Here is a 26,359-nt window from a genome sequence, read left to right on the forward strand (position 1 = left end):
CTGGGGTAAGGTACTTTTTCTGGCCCTTGCTGCCTTCTGGGGAGCTCTGTCCTCTGTTGCTTCAGGAAGTCAAGTGGATCGAGTTATAATTTGTAAAGTCAGTGAGACCTTGGCATGGGCGATTCCAGTGACACATTCCTGTGAAACTTTAAGGTGTGTCTTATCCTCCAAGGGGACCAATCAGAAACAAAGGGTGGAGCATGTTGGCCATTTTGGCAGTACAAATAAACGCGTCCTTTTATTAATGGGGAATTTCAGCCAAGCAAAAAGATTGCAAATATTTAACTACTTGAATCGGGGGAGTTGTAAAAGGCAGCTTACAGTTTGATATAATAGTGGTACATGATCCAGATGTTAAACAAAGAAAGATGGTTGTGGAACCCTGGATAATGGAGATAACAAAACGATTAAGTGTAATATGATCTGGAATTCAACACTGTTGAGGATTAATTCTCAGGCAATAAAAACATTTTAGAATGCCAACTTAAAAGATAACGGAGAAAGAGTTTAAACAAATTGACTTGGTGGGTGGAAGGAGGTTAGAGTTACATTTCAGTTTAGGACAAATGGGATAGTTTTAAAGGTAATGGCTGAGTATACAGGACAAATAAGCACATGGCATTAGCAAGTGCAAGCTTGACCATAATTGAATCAACAAGGAATTCTGAAGTGAAATGAAGAGAACCATTGCAGGGAGAAAGGTGAGGCGGGAGATGGGGGGAATATGAAGAATTTAGAAAGTTTGTTACAAGGACATTCAGAGGAGCAGAGCGAAAACTGGAAATAAGCATCGCACCGAATGCAATGCATAACTAATAATTTCAATACAATGAGATCTGTTGAAGAGTTTGAAAACCAGAAGGAAGCTAATGGAGGTGAACATAAGATAGTTCCTTTTCCACAAAAAAGAGCAAACAATTACTTCCTTGAAGTTGTTATTGTGTTCCGAACACAGATGAGACTGCACACAGGGAGGTTAAAGTAACTGTGACCTCAGTCTTTATTAAGACACTCCAGAGTGAGGAACAGGCCTTCGGGGCCGGCTTATACACAGTGCTCCCAAGGGATGCTGGGATCCCTTGGGACTTCAGGGGATGCGCTCTCTGGTGGTGAAACATGATGTGCAAGCTTTACAGATACACAACATCACTCCCCCGCAAAGTCCAAGTGAAAACTATTTACAAGGTGAAGTGGTCGGGAGCCTTTCTTTCCCTGGTGGACCGCCTCGGTACAAATGTCTGTTCTTGTCTGTTGGCTCTGCCCTCGCTGGGCTGGCGTGTTGTTGGCCCTGCAGGGCTGCTGGGTGAGCCTAGCCTTGCTGGGCTGTTGGGCGTGATGGGTTCGATTTCCTGGTCCGGCGTGGTGTCGTTGATCCTTTGGGTGTGTGTTGTGGGCTTGAAAAAGGTGGTGTCTGCTGTGGGTTGTTCAGGGCAGTCTGTGAACCGCAGCCTCGTTTGGTCCAGGTGCTTTCTGCAAATTTGTCCATTGTCTAGTTTGACTTCAAATACCCTACTCCCTTCTTTAGCTATCACTGTGTCCGCGATTCACTTGGGACCATATCCATAGTTTAGCACATACACAGGATCATTCAGATCAATTTCCCGTCACACAGTGGCGCGACCATCGTTTCCATTTTGTTGCTGCCGTCTGCTCTCTACCTGATCATGCAGGTTGGGGTGAACTAGCGAGAGTCTGGTTTTAAGTGTCCTTTTCATGAGTAGCTCAGCCGGGGGCACCCCTGTGAGCGAGTGGGGTCTCGTGCAGTAGCTGAGCAGTAGTCGGGACAGGCGGGTTTGGAGTGAGCCTTCTGTGACTCGTTTAAGGCTCTGTTTGATTGTTTGTACTGCCCGCTCTGCCTGCCCATTGGAGGCTGGTTTAAACGGGGCTGAAGTGACATGTTTGATCCCATTGCGGGTCATGAATTCCTTAAATTCGGCACTGGTGAAACATGGTCCGTTGTCACTGACCAGTATGTCAGGCAGGCCGTGGGTGGCAAACATGGCTCTCAGGCTTTCAATGTGGCGCTGGCGGTGCTTCCCGACATTTCACATTCAATCCATTTTGAAAAAGCATCCACCACCACCAGGAACATTTTACCGAGAAACGGGCTCGCATAGTCGATATGGATCCTCGACCATGGCCTGGAGGGCCAGGACCACAAACTTAGTGGTGCCTCTTTGGGCGCGTTGCTCAACTGAGCACACACACTGCATTGCCATACACAGGACTCTAAGTGAGAGTCAATACAAGGCCACCACACATGGGATCTGGCTATTGCTTTCATCATTACTATACCCGGGTGTGTGCTGTGGAGATCCGAGATGAACGTCTCCCTGCCCTTTTTGGGTAGCACTACGCGGTTACCCCACAACAGGCAGTCTGCCTGAATGGACAGCTCGTCCTTTCGCCACTGGAATGGCTTGATTAGCTCTTCCATTTCAACGGGGATGCTGGCCCAGCTCCCATGCAGTACACAGTTTTTTATTAGGGACAGCAGAGGATCTTGGTTGGTCCAAGTCCTAATCTGGCGGGCCGTGATAGGTGATTTATCATTTTCAAACGCTTCCATGACCACCAACAAGTCTGCGGGCTGCGCCAGCATCAACAAATTTGCAGGCTGTGCCATTTCCACCCCTGTGGTGGGCAATGGTAGCTGACTGAGAGCATCTGCACAGTTCTTGGCGCCTGGCCTGTGGCGGATGGTAGTTATACGCTGATGGCGCGAGTGCCCACCTTTGTATATAGGCTGAGGCATTAGTATTTATCCCCTTGTTTTCAGCGAACCGGGATATGAGGGGCTTGTGATCGGTTTCCAGCTCAAATTTGAGGCCAAACAGGTACTGATGCATTTTCTTTACCCCGAACACACACGCTAATGCCTCTTTCTCAATCATGCTGTAGGCCCTCTCGGCCTTAGACAAGCTCCTGGGGGCATAGGCGACAGGTTGCAACTTCCCCTCCAACGTTAGCTTGTAATACACAACCGACTCCGTACGACGACGCATCACATGCTAGCACAAGTCTTTTACACGGGTTATGCAATACAAGCAGCTTGTTGGAGCGTAAAATGTTTCTGGCTTTCTCAAAAACAATTACTTATTTTTTTCCCCATACCCAGTTCTCACCTTTACGCAATAACACATGTAGGGTCTCTAAGAGGGTGCTTAACCCCGGTAGGAATTTACCAAAATAGTTGATGTCCCAGGAACGACTGCAGTTCCGTGACGCTCTGTGGCCTGGGCGCGTTCCTGATAGCCTCTGTCTTGGCATCTGTGGGCCGAATGCCGTCCGCCTCGATCATTCTCCCCAAAAACTCCACTTCTGTTGCCATGAAGACGCATTTCAACCTCTTAAGCCACAGCCCTATGCGATCCAGTCACTGGAGGACCTCCTTCAGGTTTTGTAGGTGCTCGACGGTGTTCCAACCCGTGACCAATATGTCGTCCTTAAAAACCACCGTGCGTGGTACCGACTTGAGTAGGCTCTCTATGTTTCTCTGGAAGATTGCTGCAGCCGACCGAATTCCAAACGGGCATCTGTTGTAGCTGAACAGTCCCTTGTGTGTGTTGATGGAGGTGAGGCCCTTCGAAGACTCCTCCGGCTCCTGCGTCATGTAGGCCGAAGTCAGGTCGAGCTTGGTGAAAGTCTTGCCTCCTGCCAGCGTCGCGAATAGGTCGTTTGCCTTAGGTAGCGGGTATTGGTCCTGTAGCGAGAAACGATTAATAGTTACTTTATAATCGCCGCAAATCCTGACCATGCCATCACTTTTGAGTACTGGAACAATCGGGCTGGCCCACTCGCTGAATTCCACTGGGGAGATGATGCCCTCGAGTTGCAGCCTGTCCAGCTCGATTTCCACTCTCTCCATCATGAGGTACCGCTCGCGCTTTGTGGTGAATGGGTCGTGCCTCTGGGACCAAGTGGATCCGCACCTGCGCCCCGGAAAAGTTTCCAATGCCTGGCTCAAAAAGGGAAGGAAATTTGTTAAGAACTTGTGTACATGAGCCCTCATCAACATGTGATAGTGCTCGGATGTCATCCCAGTTCCAGTGGATTTTGCCCAGCCAGCTCCTTCCAAGCAGTGTGGGGCCATGGCCCGGGACAATCCAGAGTGGCAGTTCGTGCACTGTGCCTTCGTAGGTGACCTGTACCATGGCGCTGCCCAGGACAGTGATGAACAATTTGGTCTTCGTTCTCAGTTTCGTGTGGATGGGGCTCAGGGCTGGTCTGAGTGCCTTGTTGCACCACAGTCTCTCAAACATCTTTTTACTCATGATGGATTGGCTAGCGCCAGTGTCCAGTTCCATGGCTACGGGTAAGCCATTCAATTTTACGTTTTGCATTATAGGTGGACATTTCGTCAAATGTGTGCACCCCATGTACTACAGCAACTGCCTCCTCTCTGAGGCTCTCAATTGCTTTGATCCACCATGGACCGATCTTCCTCTGCCACGTGGTGGTTAGCAGATTTTGCAGAGCTTGCAGTCTGTAAGCTCGTTCGAAGTGCCCCATTGTTCCACAGCTCTTTCAAACATACCTTTTGAAGCGGCATGAATAGGCTGAATGGAAGCCTCCACAACGCCAAACAGGTGTGAATTGCCTTGCAAGGTGTCCTTGAGTCATCTGGGTCACCTGAGGCCTGCTGGCAGTTGCAGACTTGTGGTTTTTGCCCTGTACATTTCTGCTCGCAAACACAGTTCCAGTTAATTTATGAACATTGCTAGCACTTGTGTGCTGAGAGATTTGTTTGGTGTTATCACTGGTGGACATAAACGCCTGCGCTATCGCAATGGCCTTACTGAGGGTTGGTGTCACTACAGTCAAAAGTTTTCGTAGGATGGTCTCGTGGCCAATGCCCGGTACAAAAAGGTCTCTGAGCATTTGCTCCAGGTCGCCATCAAACTCACATTGTCCTGCAAGTCGCCTTAGCTCGGCGACGTAGCTCGCCACTTTCTGACCTTCAGATCGCTGGCACGTGGAGAACCATACCTCGCCATCAGCATGCTCTCCCTCGGGTTGAGATGCTCCCGAACCAGTGTACACAGCTCCTCATACGACTTATCTGTGGGTTTCACCGGAGCCAGAAGATTCTTCATGAGGCTGTAGGTCAGTGCCCCGCAGACTGTGAGGAGGACCGCTCTCCTTTTTGCAGCGCTTCCTTCTCCGTCCAGCTCGTTGGCTACAAAGTACTGGTCTAGCCGTTTGACATAGGCTTCCCAGTCCTCACCCTCCGAGAACTTCTTCAGGATGCCCACAGTTTGCTGCATCTTTGCGTTGGATTCGTATACTCGTCGCCAGTTATTGTGTTCCCTACACAGATGGGACTGCACACGGAGGTTAAAGTAACAGTGACCTCAGTCTTTATTAAGACACTCCAGACTGAGAAACAGGCCTTAGGGGCCGGCTTCTATACAGTGCTCAGAGGATGCACTCCCTGGTGGCGGAACATGGGAGTGCATGCTTTACAGATACACAACAGTTTTCACTAGGGATTGCACGAGATGGGTGATTCAGCATTCCTAGTGGGGAGCCGTGCTCGTAGGTAGTAAATCCTGAGAAATTGGGCTGCACAGACTATAATTTTCTGGGCATTCATTTTAATGAGTGGAAAATCATGGGCTTTGATGCGCTTAGTTTCCTGAGATGTGTTGCCTTCTATGGGAGCACTTAATTGAGGAATCATCCCTTCGTAGTATAACCTCCATATTGGAGATAATCTATTCTATTTTAATGAGGGGCATCAATATAATTAAGGTCTTGCACAGAGAGAAAATAATCTGTATAAAAACATCATGGAGGAATGATATTTCCATTAACATGCTGAAAGAAACAGCACAAGGTTTGCAAAGTGATTACCATTATTATTATTAAGTTCTACATGTTAGGGACATCCGGCACCCATTTACAACAACAACTTGTATTTATAAAGTGCCTTTAACGCAGTAAAACGTCCCAAGGTGCTTCACAGGAGTGTTACAAGACAAAACAAATACATTTGGCACCCATATTCACAAAAGGTGACAAACCGATCCAGTCAACTGCAGACTCAATAACTTAGATCAATAATAATGGAATTGATTATTAGTAGCAAACCTAGTAAATAGCACCCAATGGAGTTTCAAAAAGGGAAGTTCTTGCCTGCACTACTGCCGCCTTGATTTATTTTTTGATGTTTTTTCCCAAGCAACTGCAAAATGTTAAGTCATGACATACCAAGACTTGCAGAAAGCCTTTTAATTACGTTTTTCACTAAATGATGCTAAGAATTAAGTGGGAATTTACGGTATGGACAGGCAATTGACTGAAGCAGCAGGCACTTGTTGAAGGAGAGATATTAAGGTGGAGAAATACTGAATTGAGTGCCCTCGGGTTGGGATCCATTAATTTCAATCATTAACTTTGATTACGAAGCTCAATGTAGATGAGACCAACTAAAGGGGGGTGACTTGTCAAGTTTGATGAGACATTCAAAGACCTGTAAAAAGAATAGGATACATTATGTAACCAGGTAAAACAGTATTAAATCAAATTGAGCATATATAAGTGTATGACATTGTGCTTTAGAAGAAAAATGAGTGACCTATGTTCTCCAGAAATAATGTCAAACTAGCTACGCGTAAAAGTGAAAGAAATCTTAAGGATGTTGGTAAATCTAGCATTTGACTTATCCAGGCACTGTTGAACAGCAATCAACAAAGTAAACAGAATGCTGCATTGTATTGCCGAATCAGTAGAATATAATTGGAAGGATTCATTGTTGAAACTATATAATGTTCTGATCAGTCTGTACAATGATTAATGTCTCCAGTTTTGATCACAAGAAAAGCATTTAAGCTCTAGAAGCAATAGAAAAGAGCCACGGGGCCAATCACTTCATGTAACAGGATCGATTTATGAGACAAGATTGGAGAAACTTGGCTTCTTCAATCTGGAAACTAAGTGACTGAAAGTGGACCTTCGAGATATACAATATGTTACAGTATAGACAGGTAATTTTGGAGTACTACTTAGATATAAGCTATGAAAGTGGGACAAGGGGAGTGCAGGTTGAAACTGGTGAAAGACAACTATAGGACCGTCAGGAGGTTCTTCACATGAAGAATGATGAATACTTGGAATAGACTTCTGGATAAGGTGGTAAAGGCAAAAACCTTGGGGTCATTTTAGAGACAGTTGAGCACTGTAGTTGGTTAGTTGATTATTTTTCTAGACTAAATGTACTGCTTAATATGATGCTAAATAATTTTGGCAGTTTCAATAAGCATTTTTTTTTTTTTTACAGGACCTGAAGAAGCCTTTTGACAAGGCATGGAAGGATTACGAAACAAAATTGTAGGTACTTTTGTTCTATGGAGGGGAAACTTGAGTTCAACTTACTTGCTAGATTCTCAAGTTAAAACTTGTTATACTGTATGAAAATTTAGTTAGTCATGCAAATATTAATTGGCTGTATCACTTCAGTAAAATTGAGCCAATAGTTACATATTTTATTTGCTGAATGAATTACATGAGATGGTCATTTCCCAGATAACAATATTTTCGGTTTTGAAACTGAGGTGTATGGCCTCGAGGGTGTCCGCAAGGTCATTCGACTTCTGTGCACTGCAGGCACGATGGGGGTTAAATTGGGACACGTGGCCCCACCCCCGAGACCTGAGTGGACCTCGGGGATGGGAAACAATCACAATCCCATCCTGGCCACTGATGGATTGTCCCCCACCAAGACCCGATTACAATTCCAACCCAGCCACTAATCGCTTACCTTCCCCAAGGCCCTATTGGTTCCCCCTCCATACCCCCAATGAGGCCCGATCACAATTCCATCCCTGGCCACAGATTACTTACCTGCGGCGCAATCAGTGGCCCAAACTTCCAGCAACTTAACTGCGTGTGCTCCTGCAGCAGCACTGTCTCTCTTTCAATGAAGTTCAATATTGAGGGCTTCTTGGACCTCGCCATTTGTGCACATTACCCTGCGTCAAGGGGGAAGTGGGGGGTTGCTCCTGACTTGTAGCATACCGTCTTCATTATTGTCTATTCTACAGATTTTTCCTGTATTTGTTTACTTATCACTACGTTATTTCTTTTGCTGTATGGTAATTTTAAAAAACCTGCAAAGTGGTACTGTTTTTTGCGTAGCCTGCACTGTCTTTTGCAATTTGGAACATGGTGTCACCTGGAAAGTGTTGATAATTTGCAAGAGGCTCCACCTCTACAGAAAAGTATGAAAACCACTGATAAAGGTGAAGTATTCCTTTACAATCAGGACTGCCTTAATGTTGTACAAACTTGTCTTTTGAAAAGAAAATTCATGAAAACAGACAAAGTTCTGCTTCGTTTTTTCACAACACAGTGGGGGTTTTACTACTCGGCTGCCGTTACTTTGGCGGAGCAGTCACAGAAACCCCCCTCCCCCCCCCCCCCCCAAAATGACACAAACGGCATTTTATGCAGTTTTTCCAGACTTTCCGCAGTTCTTCCACCAAAGGTACAGCAGACAAATGGGAGAAATGCTATGGAAATATACCCCTATGTATTCATGCCCTTCCTATCTCTGTTAACCCCCCTACATCCCTCAGTAATCTCTGCGCTCCTGCAATTCCGGCTTCTTCTGTATCCCCGATTTTCATCACTCCACCATTGGTAACCGTGCTTTCAGTTGCCTCGGCACTAAGCTCTGAAATTTCCTCCCTAAACCTCTCCGTCTCTCTACTGGTCTCTCCTTGTTTAAAATGCTCCTTAAAACCTACCTCTTTGATCAAGCTTTTGGTCATTTGGCCTCATCTCTCTCTATGTGGCTCGATGTCAAATTTTGTCTGATAACATTCCAATGAAACACCTTGGGACATTTTTACTACGTTAAAGGCATTGTATAAATGCAAGTTGTTGTATTACTACTTGATTTTCCATGGCATTGCAGATGGTAAGTTGGTCACTCTCTCAACCGTTTCTGGCGTCTTTGTGTTGCAGATTCTCTTTGTCTCTCCTATTCAGTTTCTGACTCTTGCTTTCTCTTCTCTGCTACTTCTGTCCCCTTAACTGTTTTTTGCTTCGCTCTCTGTCTTTTTCTTTTCTTCCTTTTGGATGGAAGCTTGGTGTGTCTTATGGCATGGTGTGGTAGGAACTGGAGCCAGCAATGGTTCCAGATTGCATTGGGGGTGGAAGTTGTGGTAAAATATAGCCCTCAGCAGTTCTCTTCCCATCCCACTCTCCAAACACCATGCTTCTCCCCACTTCTATTGTGAATCTTATCGCTTCATTTTCTCACTACCCATTCCCTTCTTGCCATCCTAGCATCACTATCTAAGCTTCTTCCTCTTCAAATTACCCACTCAATCCCGTTGCCCCCCCCCCCCCCCCCCCCCGGGTTGTTCCACTGTCACTCAGCTTAACTTTAATCTTTCTTCATTTGCTTCCCGCAGGGTGCCAAGAAGCCAAAGTCCCTTAATGTTGATCAATTTATCTCATCCCTTTCCCCTTCCTACTTCCGATTTCCGCTCTCTTTCCTTCAAAGCGGCCTTGTTTTTTTTTCAAAATTCAATTTGTTTAAAAAAGAAATCAAATTAGAATGAGGAAAAAACCTGTTGGGCTGCTTCTCTCTCTCTCTCTCTGTTTAATACACTTACTAAATTGTACAGAAAAATAAAACATTATTCTCATTCTCTGACGAACACATGCACACAAAAAGCGTTTCAAGTGATTTCTAGGAACCCGATGGCTAGATCGTGCGATCTCAGAAAAATATACCATAACTATAAAGTAGCAGCTATTATATGTCGTGTGATTATACCATTAAAAATACCTATCACAACAACACCTACAAGATTAACATATACTGCAATACATGGAGTTTTCAATGAAATACACTTGCTAAATAGTACATTTTGTATATAATATATTTAAATATATAAAATGGTCAGTCGTGCCCTACTATACAAATGTCTCCAAAACTATGTATATTGTTTTTTTTACTTGTGATAGATTTTATTTTAAATAAAACTTACCCAACCTTCACTGAAACATCGTTAACATAATTTCCCAAGGAAGCTTGACGTACTGGATAGTGGTTTGTTGGAATTTTTCTTACGCTGACATATGCTAGAAATTGCGGGGAAAAATCTGTGACCTCTGTTACAGTGCTAAAATTGAAAAGGAGAAACGAGAGCATGCAAAGCAGCATGGGATGATTCGGACTGAAATTACAGGAGCTGAAATAGCAGAAGAAATGGAAAAGGAGCGACGGGTCTTTCAGCTCCAGATGTGTGAGGTTAGATCTGTCTCTTATACATGGAGCATGTTCTGTGTGGCACGCACTTCCGGTCTACATAAGCTTACTTTCTGTGCATGATTTTTGTCAAGTTATTATGTCAATGTTTTATAATGCAAAAGCATTGTCAACATTTTTAGAATGAGAAAGACCTATTTGTTTAACCTGCTTAGTTTCAGGCCTCCTGCCACGAGGTAGGGATGTGGCACTACTTATGGCATGAGTTGTCCAGGACTGCTGATTTTTATTTTTCACCTGATTTTCGAGTATTTTTTTTGCTTGTTGGCTATTTCAAACCTGTTTTTCGTGGTTTTCATTCACTAGTGGAGTACCTGGGAACCCCTTGCCTTTTTACAGGCCTCCCCCTTACCCACCCAATCCATTTGCAGCTGTCTGATTTTGGGTCTCGTGGCATAAGCTACTGATCCCACCCACCTTATTTATTTTCCTCATTACTGCAGTAACTGGCCTCGAGTCTAGCTCTTGTGCCTATCTGCCTGACCTGTTTCTGGCCAATGTGTTAAGTTAACAAACCCAAAAGCCAACCTGTGTTCTTTGGCAAATTTGTTCCACTTTCCATGCCTGGCTGGATGTCTCCCCGATCCGTTACCTGGAAGGCTCCCTGGCAATTTGTCATTGCTCCCCAACAAAAAAAAGAGAAAGTTACAAAAGAGGGAAGAGAAGAAGAGAAGCAAAAGAGGACAGAAAAAGGTATAATCACAACAAGACAAGAGCGAAACAGCACAACATAGATACTGTAAACCTAAACCAAAAAATGAGAGAAAAATACAAAGAGACAGAAAGAAAGTAGCACAGATACATCCCTGTGACATGAAAAAAACAGACAGTTAAGAGAACGGTACATCCATGGGAGATTTTCTACCTGTATGAATAAAGATTAAAAATCTTGATTATAGTCTGCTGGTATTTATTATCGAGATGCTCACACATGAATACTTGTGAGGTATGGAAGACCAACAAATGCTTGTTGAATCAAATGGGGGAAACCTGCTTTATGCTTGCACTCACTTTATCACTTACCTTCACAAATGGAGGGAAATGGTCACCTAACGTCAGCGAATTCGCAACATGGAAAATTTTATTGCATAAACCATATCATAATGCAGCACACTGAAGCTCCAAGATGATGTGCAGCATATCATTTTGGAGCTTCAGTGTGCTGCATCACAGCTGGTGCTTCTATTTTTTAAAGGTTTAATATGTTTAGAAAATCCTAATGAGAGAGAACTGAATACTCTGGTTGAGAGTGCATCCTTGAGACAGCTCTCTGTTTTGAGTATCTCATCCAAGGACTGGAACATGTCTTTCTGATGGATAGAAGCATTGTAATAGTTTGATTTTTAAAAAAACATACTGAACAATGTCGTTTTTTGTTTTAAGCACTGCAATTCTAACCTTTTCAAGCTTTTTTTCTTCAATGCGTGTAATGTTCTCAACATATTTTTTTGATAATTTAATTATTTCATTCGCTAATGAAGTCAGTGCTGTCCTGTAAATTTTTTATTCCTGTAATTACTACTGAAGGTTACTGCTATGCTAATGATATGTGCAATGCTATGCTATGTGTGGTGGCTGGTGTGCAACGGCCACCACACGTTTTTTTTTTTAATCCACGCACCGGCATCTTCCACCCTTCAGTATGCAGTTCAGGACCTGGAATATTAGGTCCTTCATTAAAACACCTGTGAACTGATCGAACTCATCCCTTTTTGGTGTGGAAGCAAGTCATCCTTGATTTGAGGGATCGCCTATGAATTTAATTTGGCACAAATTTAATTTTAACTGGAATCCTGATTATCAGCTCCTTTTATTGGTACAATGCACATGAAGTTGTTTGAAATACAACTGCAATAATTAATTGCTAGCGTTGCAGCTGATGAGAAGAATTACTTATGGATGTTTTCATAATTAAGAACATTGCACTGACATTTTCTTTATTTTTATTTCCTTCGCTAGTATCTCATTAAAGTGAATGAAATCAAGACAAAGAAGGGTGTGGATCTGCTCCAGAATCTCATCAAATATTACCATGCACAGTGCAAGTAAGTTTCTTTTTTTAATTAACTCGTCTCTTTTTTTAAGCTTTGTACATTGTGGACCAGTAATCTCATCCAGGTATAATCTGCCTACTGGGTGATAAACTGATCCAGTGCCAGTGTTTGAGTATTTGACGCAAGACGTTTGTTCCTACCTACAGGGACCCAGGAAATAGAGGAAAACAAGTTGCCAAAATATTCAATTTTTTTTAAGATTCTAGAGCTAAAACAGGTTATATATTATTGCATACAAAAAAATTAAGTTAAGTTTAAATTGTGAAATAAAACTGGAAGGTCAAGATTGATCGTGTACCAAGGTTGAAACAATTAAAGAAAAGCTAAGAAAAATCAGGAAGCAGTGATTAAATGATGCCAAGATTTGATTTTAAGAAGCTGACGCTTATAGTATGAAGAAATAGCTGAAGGATGGCAGAGTTTCACAGTTCTGAGTTCCTGGAAAGAAATAAAATAAGGGGCTCAATTTTCCCCAGTGATTTGCGCTGTTTTTTTTGAGCAGGCTGCTTTTTCTGGCCTAACTTTAAAAATCCAGTTTCCCCAATCGATTTGCACCAGTGTAACTCATTTAGTTACGTTTTTTTTTTCAGCCCAAGGGAGCGTAACCAGACACCTATGCCAATTCCAGCCATTTAGTGAACTTTGGCCAGCTGATAGTTATTCCATTTCTGCTTAGGCCAGCATATGTGGCCTCTCCAGAAAACCCTTGTGGAGAGTTAAAGAAATCGGCGCAGCTAAGTAAATCGGAAGCCATTCAGCCTAGGCTAAGGGTGGGAAGTGGAGCGGACCGGACCAGGAAGGCACTCACTCGGGGCCAGGAGAGGGTCGGTGGGGGAGGGAGCAGATGGACCGACAAGTCCTTTGGCCTGGGCTTGGGGCGGGGAGCGGACCGGGAAGGCACTCACTTGGGGCCAGGGTCGGAGACAGCCAATCAGAAGGCTTGGTGCCCAGGGAGGGGGGAGAGGGGTCACGAGACCTTTGTGTGGTTCATTCATATAGACCTAGAGGAGATAGAGAACTGCGAACCTGTGCTGCCTGCTTTCCTGCCATTTTGAGTTTCTTTGAAAGTTTAACTTTAAATACAGGGTCAATACTGCCAATGCCATACCTTGTGCGAGTGTTCTGCATCATGGTGCTACGTCGGAGACAATTGATTAGAGCTCCGCATCAAGAACATCAGAGCCCGTGGGATGCTGGACAGGAGGCCTTACCCACCTCGGGTATATCGAGACAGGCGTTCGTACTTGCACCTGAGTGATGCAGACTGTGTAAGAAGGCTGCGTTTCCACAAAGAAGTTGTCCATGAGATCTGTGAGTTGGTGAAACTAGACCTGCAGCCGAGAAGCGTCCAAAGGATTGCTTCATCAATTGGAGTGAAGGTTACAGCTGCACTTTCATTCTATCCCTCCGGCTCGTTCAAGCTGCAACTGGGGATGTGTGCGCCATCTCTCAGCATGCAACACATGTCACCATTCGCCAGGTCACGGCTGCACTGTATGCGTGGAGGAATGACTTCATCAAGTTCCCCATGACTGCCCAAGCAATCCATGACAGGGCTGTGGGCTTCTCCAGGATTGCTGGCTTCCCAAAGGTACAGAGCTGCATTGATTGTACCCACACCATTGATTGCGAGCACCTTTGCAGGATTCCGAGATGTACAGGAATAGAAAAGGCTTCCACTCCATTAATGTGCAGCTCGTGTGTGACGACATGCATTGCATCATGTCAATCGATGCAAAATACCCTGACAACACCCATGATGTGTTCATCCTACGCGACAGCGTTATATCTGCCATGTTTGAGCAGCAGCCAGAAGGGCAGAGCTGGCTACTGGGAGAAGTGTGATGGTGGTGCAGTGGTAAGCATGATTGCTTTCCAAGCAGTTGACCAGGGTTCGATTCCCAGCCATCACATTTCTTACTTAATCCCTGACATCAGTAGTGGGGAAAATGTTGGAATCAGTTATTAAAGATGAAATAGCAGCGCATTTGGAAAGCAGTGACAGGATCGGTCCAAGTCAGCATGGATTTATGAAAGGGAAATCATGCTTGACAAATCTAGAATTTTTTGAGGATGTAACTAGTAGAGTGGACAAGGGAGAACCAGTGGATGTGATGTATTTGGACTTTTAAAAGGCTTTTGACAAAGTTCCACACACGAGATTGGTGTGCAAAATTAAAGCACATGGTATTGCGGGTAATGTACTGACGTGGCTAGAGAACTGGTTGGCAGACAGGAAGCAGAGTGTCGGGATAAACAGGTCCTTTTCAGAATGGCAGGCAGTGACTAGTGGGGTGCCACAGTGCTCAGTGCTGGGACCCCAGCTATTTACAATATACATTAATGATTTAGATGAAGGAATTGAATGTAATATCTCCAAGTTTGCGGATGACACTAAGCTGGGTGACAGTGTGAGCTGCGAGGAGGATGCTAAGAGGCTGCAGGGTGACTTGGACAGGTTTGGTGAGTGGGCAAATGCATGGCAGATGCAGCATAATGTGGATAAATGTGAGGTTATCCACTTTGGTGGCAAAAACACGAGGCAGAATATTATCTGAATGGCGGCAGATTAGGAAAAGGGAAGGTGCAACGAGGGTGTCATGGTACATCAGTCATTGAAAGTTGGCATGCAGGTACAGCAGGTGGTGAAGAAGGCAAATGGTATGTTGGCCTTCATAGCTAGGGGATTTGAGTATAGGAGCAGGGAGGTCTTACTGCAGTTGCACAGGTCCTTGGTGAAGCCTCACCTAGAATAGTGTGTTCAGTTTTGGTTTCCTAATCTGAGGGAGGACGTTCTTGCTATTGAGGGAGTGCAGCAAAGGTTCACCAGACTGATTCCCGGGATGGCAGGACTGACATACGAGGAGAGACTGGATCGACTGGGCCTGTATTCACTGGAGTTTAGAAGGATGAGCGGGGATCTCATAGAAACATTGAAAATTCTGATGGGACTGGACAGGTTAGATGCAGGAAGAATGTTCTCGATGTTGGGGAAGTCCAGAACTAGGGAATACAGTCAAAGGATAAGGGTTAAGCCATTTAGGACTAGGATTTAGGACTTCACTCAGAGTTGTTAACCTGTGGAATTCCCTACTGCAGAGAGTTATTGATTCCAGTTCATTGGATATATTCCAGAGGGAGTTAGATCTGGCCCTTACGGCTAAAGGGATCAAGGGGTATGGAGAGAAAGCAGGAAAGGGGTACTGAGGTGAATGATCAGCCATGATTTTATTGAATGGTGGTGCAGGCTCGAAGGGCCGAATGGCCGAGTCCTGCACCTATTTTCTATGTTTCTATAACAAAGGTTACGGCCTCGCCACCGAGCTCATGACGCCCCTCCGCGTAACCCGGACGAAAGCTGACTGTCAATACAACATGTCGCACATTGCGACGTGCAACATCATTGAGAGAACCATTGGCATATTGAAACAGCGTTTCCGATGTCTGGACCATTCCGGAGGCGACTTGCTGTCCTCCCCTGAGACTGTCGGTCAGTTCACTGTTGTGTGCTGCATGCTGCATAACTTAGCCATCATGAGGCGGCAGCACCTGGTAGTGGAAGACACACCTGCGGTGAGAGTGGCTGATAATAATGATGTGGAAGATGCAGGTGACGAGCAGGAAGAGGAGGAGGAGAATGACGAGGATGAGGAAGCCATGCAAGCTCCTGAGGCCGGAGCTCGACGGCAGAGGAGGGCGGGCCATCGTGCTCCTTTAACGATTGCTCGAGCCTTGCACCGGCAGCTCATCATCCATGAACGTTTACTGATGCCCGAGGGCTCAGTGAGAACTATTCCACATGGACATGTTTAATGTTTGGAGCTGTTCCGTAATGTTCTGTTGTTAATTCAGTTTTAATGTAAAATATATTTTATTCAAAAGTTTACAATGTACTTTACTTAACCAATAAAATTATTCTTGTATCAAACTTTACTTTAATATCACTCTTTAAGATCACTTATAAACTTGTAAATTTACATAACTTACAAAAAACTTTTAATTTGAGAACAGTTACATCAGTAACTAATAATAATAATAACAACAACAGCAGCAAAGAAGGGCTGCACCCATCTCTCATCCAACTTTGTCTAAGGCTGACCGCCCACTGCTCTTGGTCTTGGCCTCTCCATCACCCTTGCCCGCAGGCGGTGGCGCAGTGATTTTGGGCTTGGTACCAAGCTTATTCCTTCTAACATCTCTGGTACTAAGCACCTCTTGACGGTGGGGGGCATCAGCGTCAGGCAGCAAGTTGGAGGGCTCGGCTTGCGGCTCTTCAGAGGCTGGTGTGGGGATTGCAGTGGGAGTGGCAGTTGATTCTGTCAATGGACGCGTGGTCTGGGCGTGTTCCCTTTGCAGCAGCGAACTCACACATGCCACCCCTCATGCACCCTGACAGTGTCTCAGTGGACTGCAACATTCCCTCCCTAATGGCCAGTACTACCTCTGACATTCCCTCCCCCATGGCCAATGCCGTGCTTTGCACTGCCTCTGACACTCCCTCCCTCATGGCTAGTGACGTGGTTTGCACGACCTCTGACATTCCCTCCCTCACTGATGGTCCCGGCGAGTGTTATTACTTCTCCCGACAGTCCCGCTACCTCACCACTCACCCCACTGATGTTGTCCAGGAGTGATCGGGTAAGGTCAATACTCTCTGCACTCAATGACATCATCTGAACCACATCTGTTACTTCTTGCATCTCAGAAGTGCGAAACCATGGAAAGTCCCACCAACGCTCAAAGCACTAATCACGGAAGAGGCTGTCAACTCCCATGAGCGGCACCTCCTCCAAAGTAAGTACAACAGTGGGAGCTTCATCCAGCTCCATTCCCTCCCTCTCACCCCCATGGATGGATTGGAAGATGTTCTCTTCAGGCTCATCGGCTTCTGAATCATCATCATCTTCAGGATTGGCCTCAAGTTCTGCAAAATATAACAGAAGTCAAATGTTTAGCAGCAGAGGAGGGGCCAGGATGGGTGGCATGAGTACTCTCACACATAGCAGGCCAGGCAGCAGGTTGATTTGAAGGGCCACAATGAACTTGCAGGACTTATCCTCTTCCTCGAGTGTGGGCCCAGCTTGTGCAATACTGATTGTTTTTCTCCAGGCAAGAACATCAAAGCAGCGACCCTCTCTTCCAAGGGTGTCCATGGGTGCAGATTTGCTGGGCCTCCTCTTGTTCGAGTTCTTTCCCTTTTGTTGTGTGCCACTTTCCTCTGCAAAGATGAAAATCAACTTTTTAGAGAGGGTATCTTTCTGCTGGGTGGGACATATACAGCTGGTCACATTTACAATTGCATTGAAAAAAATGAAAATATTACTTTCACAAAGTACTTGACCAAGGTCCTGCCATTTCTTTTTACACTGGCTTCCAGATCTCTTGGTGTTCACCACTGCGCAGTAATCTTCAATTTGGTTCCAGTGTTTCTTCTTTTCTTTTGGTGGAACTTTTATGTGACCTCTGCTGGTATCCAGCTCCTGCCATCTGTTCTCAATCACAGTAACTAATGTTTCCACTTCTTCCAGCAAGAAATTCTTGGTCCTTGGTCTGCGTTGCATCCTGTACTGTTGCAGCTGCTCTCAGACACAAACAGCACTTTTTCAAATGCTCTAACACACACACACCACTCCTTCTGTCACACACACACAACTGGCTCTTTAAAAATGGCCAATTGCCAACTCGGAGCTGTACTGTGCATGCGCGTCCATTGCAGTGACGGCAAAAAAGGGTGAGTTCACAGGTGTTTCTATGAAGGACCTGAACTACATCCTGAAGGGTGGAAGATGCCTGTGCGTGGATTTTTTTTTTAATGTGTGGTGGCCGTTGCACACCAGCCACCACACGGGCTTGACAGAGCTAGGTCTTGGTCCAGTGGCAAGGATTACCCAAGATGACTGGAGACCAGCTCTGCTACACGAACCGAGTGCGCACACATATCGCAGTGTGGGGTGGCCCGTGCTGCCCCTGTGCCCCTGGGCCCCGATCACATCCCTCCACAATCTCTCGCCGCTCCTTCGCCCTGACCTCGCCGCTCCTGCTGTATCTGCCCACGTTCCAATCACCGACCTGGACCTTGATGACGTCACTCTTTGCTGCCATTGCCCTTTTGCACCAGCTCACGTTGCTCCCTGAAGTGGCCCCAAGGCTGCTCGCCGCTCCTTTTATGGCCCCGACCTGCCTCTGCTGTTCTCACGCAGGGCGGGGCCTCCACGTTTATCTAGCGTTGTGCACAACCTCAGGTCGTCCCAACGTGCTTAACAGCCAGTTCAGTACTTTTGAAGAGGAGTCACTGTTGTAATGTAGGAAACATGCAGCAGTACATCTCTTAAAGGAAAAAAAATCAGAATGAAAAAAGATGAAAGCTTCCCTATAAGCTTTATTTGTGTAAATGTTTGTTTATGTGAAAATGTTGTTTATTTGTAATCTGTGATATTGTATTAATTTGAGTAGGCATGTAGAAGCCACATGACATTAGTTACAAAGCAATTGTGCTGTTGTAGATTCTGAGCATTGCTTTAAAATAGTCCAAATTGAACCGCAGCAACGACTAAAAGATGAGAAGCATCCCCAAACTGTTGAGACAAATTTTCTGACAATGTTATGTGTCTGCATGTTGCAAAGCCATGCATCTATTTCAGCACCATCACTGATCCATTCAATACTGATTCTCAAATGCAATTTTTCAGTTTCTTTCAGGATGGCTTAAAAACAGCAGATAAGCTGAAACAGTACATTGAGAAACTGGCTGCTGATTTATACAATGTAAGTAATTTACTTACAGCCTAAAGTTCATTGTAGAATAACAGTTGAATGTGTTATTAAGTTACCATGCTGCTTTTTACATTATTGCATTTGATTTACCCAATCAGTAATAAATTGTCTGCATACCTCTGAATCAAGTTTGATTTCAACACTAATTTTTTTTTTTACCATAGCGTAGAGATCACAGTGACCTAGCATCATCAATAAGCTTTCTGTAAGAGAAAAAGTAAGGTATTAAGAACATAAGAATTAGGAGCATGTGTAGGCCTGCTCCCCCATTCAATAAGATTATGGCTGATGTACCTCAATTCCACTTTCCTGCACTATCCCCATATCCCTTGATTCCCTTAATATCCAAAAATCGATCAATCTCAGTCTTGAATATACTCAAAAGGCTCAGCCTTCACAGCCCTCTGGGATCGAGATACACTCGTTGAAGGACTTCCTTAAGGGCTATGTTAGTGCAGTATCCTCAGTCATTGAAAGTATGTTACAGCATCTAAACTGTTTTAATTAAGTCATCACATCATTTGTCCATACAGAATGGTCCTACAAGACTTCAATTGTAGTACCAGATTAGACACATTTCGACACCAGGGCAGTGTTGACATTACTTGAGTTGTTGCGCTTGGATACTTAGTAGAACAGCAAAGAGACTTTGCCCTTCTAAGGAAGAAGAGGAGCAAAAGGAAGACCAACATGTATGGATAAGGGCTTAAACCAGGAATTGCCTTAATACTAGTTCTGCAAGCATCTCATTAGATAATTGCTAGGCTTGCTTCTCCATTAGGCGTCCTGCATGTACAAGCCTTACCTTGGAAACAGGCCAAAGTGGTGTCCATTATAAACACAGGCAACTACAGACAGTTAGTCTGACTTAAATTCTGTATAAACTAATGAAATCAATTATAGGAGGTGAACTTGAGGATTACCTTGTACAATAATAAAATAACCCAGTAAATAGCAGTGAACATGGGATTGACATCCTTGACTTGAAGTGACATCCCCAGTAGACTGGAAGTACACTGTGTTGTAAATCTTGGGATAAGAAATTGGCTGAAGGATTGAAAATAATGGGCACTTTGAGGTGTATGTCCCAAGTGGTGTTGGGACTATTACGGTTTCTAATTTACTTCAGTGATTTAGAAACTCAAAAGAAACATTTTTAAAAACTCAAAACGAGGATGGGTAATGGAATCAAAGGAGACAGCACAAAACTAAAAAGGATTAGAAAGAAAGAGAAATGACCTTGATTTATGAGCACCTTTAACGACCTCAGAACAATACAAAGCATTTCACTGCCAGTTGAAGTAGTTTTGAAGTGTTGTTGCTGTTGGACAAAATTTGTAAGTGGACAGAACAATGGCAGATGAAATTTAATGCAGACAAGTGTAAGAAGTGGAACAAGAATGATGCTAAATATAAAGAGGGTGACCTTTAAGGAAAATTTAGAGAAGTCCAAGCTTTACAGTCGAGAGATAAAGTTAAGTGGGAAACTTTTTTTGAGGTACAAAAAGTATCAAATGATTATCGGTAAGGTGAACCTGATGAAGTGAATCCAGAATATGAGTTTGTTAGTTGGGCCAGCAGACCAAGCCGGCATCAATTTTAAGTTAGTGGAAAAAAATTAAAACAGATGTTGGGGAAAAAAAGTACTTTACTTGAAGAGTAATAAACATTTGGAATGATGTACCAAGTAAGTTAAAGGAATTAACAATGTTATGGGAGATTAAAATGCAGTTAGATGCTAAGCTATTGAAATAAGGGATGGACTTTTCTTCTTCTTGACTTTGACTTGGGAACATAGGTCTGTAAGAACATAAGAAATAGGAGCATGAATAGGCCATTTGGTCCCTCGAGCCTGCTCCACCATTTAGTACAATCGTGGCTGATCCGATCATGGACTCAGGTCCACTTTCCTGCCTGCTCCCCATGACTCCTTAATCCCTTATTGGTTAAGAAACTGTATCTCTATCTTAAATTTATTCAATGTCCCGGCTTCCACAGCTCTCTGAGGCAGCAAATGCTACAGATTTTGCAACTGTCAGGGAAGAAATTCCTCCCATCAGTTTTAAATGAGCGGCCCCTTATTCAAAAATTATGCCCCCTAGTTCTAGTCTCCCCTATCAGTGGAAACATCCTCTCTGCATCCATCTTGTCAAGCCCCCTCATAATCTTATCCATTTCAATAAGATCACCTCTTCTGAATTCCAATGAGTAGAGGCCCAACCTTCTCAACCTTTCCTCATAAGTTAACCCCCTCATCTCCGGAATCAAGCTAGTGAACCTTCTCTGAAATGCCTCCAAAGCAATATATCCTTTCGTAAATATGGAAACCAAAACTGTACGCATTATTCCAGGTGTGGCCTCACCAATACCCTGTAGCAAGACTTCCCTGCTTTTATACTCAATCCCCTTTGCAATAAAGGCCAAGATTCCATTGGCATTCCTGATCACTTGCTGTACCTGCATACTAACCTTTTGTGTTTCATGCACCAGGACCCCCAGGTCCCACTGTACTGCAGCACTTTGCAATCTTTCTCCATTAAAATAATAACTTGCTCTTTGATTTTTTTCTACCAAAGTGCATGACCTCATACTTTCCAACATTATACTCCATCTGCCAAATTTTTGCCCACTCACTTAGTCTGTCTGTCCTTTTGCAGATTTTTTTGTGTCCTCCTCACACATTGCTTTTCCTTCCATCTTTGTATCATCAGCAAACTTGGCTACGTTACACTCTCTCATTTTTTCCAAGTCGTTAATATAGATTGTAAATAGCTGGGGTCCCAGCACTGATCCCTGCGGCACCCCACGAGTTACTGATTGCCAACCTGAGAATGAACCATTTATCCCGACTCACTGTTTTCTTTTAGTTAGCCAATCCTCTATCCATGCTAATATATTACTCCCTACCCCGTGAACTTTTATCTTGTGTAGTAACCTTTTCTGGGCACATTGTCAAATGCCTTCTGGAAGTCCAAATATACCACATCCACTGGTTCCCCTTTACCCACACTGTTTGTTACATCCTCAAAGAATTCCAGCAAATTTGTCAAACATGACTTCCCCTTCATAAATCCATGCTGACTCTGCCTGACTGAATTTTGTTTTTCCAAATGTCCTGCTACTGCTTCTTTAATAATGGACTCCAACAGTTTCCCAACCACAGGTGTTAGGCTAACTAGCGTATAGTTTCCTGCTTTTTGTCTGCCTCTTTTTTTTAAAATAGGGACATTACATTTGCAGTTTTCCAATCTGCTGGGACTTCTCCAGAATCCAGAGCATTTTGGTAAATTACAACCAATGCATCCACTATCCCTGCCGCTACTTCTCAAGACCCTACAATGCAAGCCATCAGGTCCAGGGGATTTATCCAACTTTAGTCCCATTATCTTACTGACAACACAATCACAATCACTAAAGAGGTGGTAAAGTTCCTCCCCCCACCCCCCCATAGCCCCTTGACTATCCACTGTTGGGATATTGTTTGTGTCCTCTACCGTAAAGACTGAAACAAAATATTTGTTCAAAGTAAAGGACTGAAAAAGCTCATTTTGATTCATCTGGCCTGCCCTGGAGTTCAAAAACAGAATACACAATTCGCTACCTTGATCCTTTAATTGATTTTCTCACCAAATGCCTGTCTAATTCCCTTTTAAAAATTACTGATGTTGTCGTACTCAAAATCAGTTCCTGGATAGTCCATTCCAAACATTGACCATCCTCAGCATAAAATTTGATCTGTTAATTCATCTATTCCTCTTCTGTGCTTCATCCCTTGTCTCTTTGTTGTCATTCTTGGGTCCATGGTAAATAGGTTCTTAGGGTTCAACTTGTCAATACCCTTAAGAATTTGGAATACCTTAGAGTCTTCTCTAGTGTCAAAAAAAACTCAGCTTCAGTAGTCTCCTCTTGTAGTTCAGGTTTTTGATGCCAGGTATCAGAAGGGTAGCCCTTCGCTGTGTCATCATGAATTTCCTGCAATATGACAATTAGAACAATCCACATTACGCCAGATGAATGACAACTAATGGGCTCATATTATATCCTGTGATTTGTGTTCTCCTCCCTGCACTATACAATCCAAGTTACTATTTGGCTTATTTATTGCTGTTTAGCTAAATTCATAAGTGTTGTATTCTTATGTTCTTAATTGATCTAATTTCCATTCTACTAATCATATTTTGGGTGGTTCTAATTACCAGCCCCTATGTGGATATCAAGTTTTTGTTATTATTCGATATTTTCTCCGGTTCAGCCCCATCAGTTACTCTCGTAATTAGACCAAGCATGCATTATGACCTGGAGTGTGTCTTTCCTGCCCTATATCTAAGTAAATCATGCTGAGACTTGGAGGGTCACAATAGAAAACTCTTATTCTGCACTCCATGGCTGGGATGCATCACATGCCACCACATGTTGCTCCTCCGTTTGAATGGCAAACTGAATACTTAGCAAATCAAGGCGCAGACTTTTGAGCGACAAGTGTTTGGTCATATAACATAGATGAATGGAAATCATCATCATAGGCAGTCCCTCGAATGAGGATGACTTGCTTCCACAAGAGTTCACAGATGTTTGAATGAAGGACCCGATGTTACAGTCCTGAACTCCAATTGAGGGGGTGGAAGATGCCTGTGTGTGGATTTTTTTAACATGTGGTGACCGTTGCACATCAGCCACCACACGGGCTTGACAGAGCTGGGCCTTTATCCAATGGCAAGAGTTAACCAGGACGACTGGAGAGCTGCTCTGCGCACACATATCGCAGTGTGGGCTGGCCTGTGCTCCCCAATGGAAATATAACACAATGAACTATATACTTGTGTGCACTCCTTGAATACCTAAAATAATCAACACCATTCACTTTCTCTCTAGATGTAGACCTTTAACAAATGTCCTCTTACTCTAAGCTCCATCTAGCCCCAATGACTGCCAGGCTGAATGTTTCAATAAACTCTCCCAGGATATTTATTAAAACCACTTAAAAAGGTTAGCCGTATAACAACAACCACCTGTATTTATATATCGCCTTTAATGTAGTAAAATGCCTCAAGGAACTTCATAAGAGCATTTTGAAACAAAATCTGGCACCGAGCCACATAAGAAGGAATTAGGGAAGGTGCTTGGTCAAAGAGGTAGGTTTTAAGGAGCATCTTAAAGGAGGAAAGAGAGGTAGAGAGGCTGAAAGGTTTAGGCAGGGTTTCCGGAGCTTAGGATCGAGGCAATAGAAGACGCGGCCACCAATGATTGAACGATTATCAGGGATGCTCAAGTGGGCAGAATTAGAGGAACGCAGATATCTCTGGGTAGGTGGGGGGCTTGTGGGGCTGGAGGAGATTACAGAGATGGGGAGGGGCGAGGTCATGGAGGGATTTGAAAACAAGGATGAGAATTTTGAAATCGAGGCGTTGCTTAACCAAGAGCCAATGTAGGTCAGCGAGCACAGGGATGATGGGTGAGTGCGAGTTAGCACACGGACGGCTGAGTTTTTGATGACCGCAAGTTTACGTAGGGTAGAATGTGGGAGGCCAGTCAGAAGTGCATTGGAATAGTCAAGTCTTGAGGTAACAAAGTCATGGATGAGGATTTCAGCAGCGGATGAGCTTGAGGCAAGGCAGAAACTGGCAATGTTACAGAGGTGGAAATAGGCGGTCTTAGTTATGCCGTGGATATTTCGTCGAAAGCTCATTTTGGGGTCAAATATGACACCGAGGTTGCTAACAGTGTGGTTCAGCTTCAGACAGAAGTTGGGGAAAGGGATGGAGTCAGTGATGAGGGAACAGAGTTTGTGGCGGAGGCCGAAAACAATGGCTTCAGTCTTCCCAATATTTAATTGGAGAACATTTTTTCTACTGGATGCCGGACAAGCAGTCTGACCATTTAGAGACTGTGGTGGGGTCGAGAGAAGTGGTAGTGAGGTAGAGCTGGGTGTCATCGGCATACATGTGGAAGCTGACGCTATGTTTTTGAATAATGTCGCCAAGGGGCAACATGTAGATGAGAAATGGGATCGGGGCATGGATAGATCCTTGGGGGACACCAGAGGTAACGATGCAGGAGCGGGTAGCTGTTGCAGATAATTCATTAGCTACGATTAGATAGATAAAAATGGAACCAGGCAAGTGCAGTCCCACCCAGCTGGACGATAGTGGAGAGGTATTGGAGAAGGATGGAGTGGTCAACCGTGTCAAAGGCTGCAGACAGGTCCAGAAGGACGAGGAGGGATAGTTTGCCTTTGTCATAATCATAAAGGATGTCATTTGTGACTTTGTTGAGAGCCGTTTTGGTTCTGTGGGCATGGGCATGGATTTGGGAGGTGACAATACGTTCAAGGACTTGGGCGAGGTGGGAGAGGGGGTAGTAGTTTGCAAGCATGGAAGAAGGGTCAAGGATTGTTTTTTTGAGGCGAGGAATGATGATGGCAGATTTGAGTGAGGAGGGGGACAGTACCTGAGGAAAGGGAATTGTTAACCCTGTCAGCTAACATGGGAGCCAGAAAAGGAAGTTGGGTGGTCAGCAGTTTGGTAGGATAGGGTCAAGGGATCAGGAAGTGAGGCCACAGCTCAGGCAGGGGATCCTTGGAGGACGTTTGGCCTGGTGGGTTAGGGGAATGAAGGCAAGTGGCAGAGACAGCTGAACGGATGATCTCAATCTTGGAGACAAAGCAGTCTATGTGCTCCTTATACTTATTGTCGGAGGTGAGGGTGGAGACAAGCGAGAGGGGTTTAAGAAGACGATTAGCAGTGGAGAATAGAAGCCAGGGTTTAAATTTGCATTCCAGAATTTTGGCAGACGAGAGCAGGACCCAATGATGCTTTACGACGGGTAAAGGCTAAACCAGTTGTCCGTCATATCCGCTCAAGTGTGTGTCCCTTGGAATTAATAGAGCGAAGATGAGGGCTGTACCAGGAGGACTAGCCTGGGTGAGAGAGAGTCATTATTTTAATAGGGACGAGGTCATCAAAGATGGTGGTGAGGGTGTGGTTGAGCAGATCGGTAGCTGCAGAAATGTCATGCTGAATGGAGGGCCAAAGGCTGGCCAGTTGGGAGTTCATCAGTGCAGTTGTAAGAAAGTTGGGAGAGAGTTTTTTCCAGGACGGACACAGAAGGGGGGGGCGGGGGATGGATGGAGATGGGAGGGTGGGGGGATGGTCAGAGGAGATGTGGGTGGAGAGCGATGCGAGGAAGTGGTCAGAGATGGGCTCATCTGCGATTGACATGATTGGAGTAGCGAGGCCACGAGAGATGG

General features: G+C 44.4%; 1 protein-coding gene across 5 annotated transcripts in view; it reads left to right on the forward strand.

The window, feature by feature from the left end:
- Positions 1–26,359, forward strand: part of LOC139271360 (arf-GAP with SH3 domain, ANK repeat and PH domain-containing protein 1-like) — a 525,010-nt gene that overhangs the window by 240,527 nt on the left and 258,124 nt on the right. For all 5 annotated transcript variants that reach the window (XM_070888507.1, XM_070888511.1, XM_070888508.1 and 2 more), the window contains 4 exons: positions 7,283–7,332; positions 10,138–10,267; positions 12,245–12,330; positions 19,029–19,104. In XM_070888507.1, the coding sequence (XP_070744608.1) occupies positions 7,283–7,332; positions 10,138–10,267; positions 12,245–12,330; positions 19,029–19,104 (342 nt within the window). The remainder of the gene's footprint in view (positions 1–7,282; positions 7,333–10,137; positions 10,268–12,244; positions 12,331–19,028; positions 19,105–26,359) is intronic.

Source organism: Pristiophorus japonicus, chromosome 1 (assembly GCF_044704955.1).
Source record: "Pristiophorus japonicus isolate sPriJap1 chromosome 1, sPriJap1.hap1, whole genome shotgun sequence".
Classification (NCBI taxonomy): Eukaryota; Metazoa; Chordata; class Chondrichthyes; family Pristiophoridae; genus Pristiophorus; species Pristiophorus japonicus.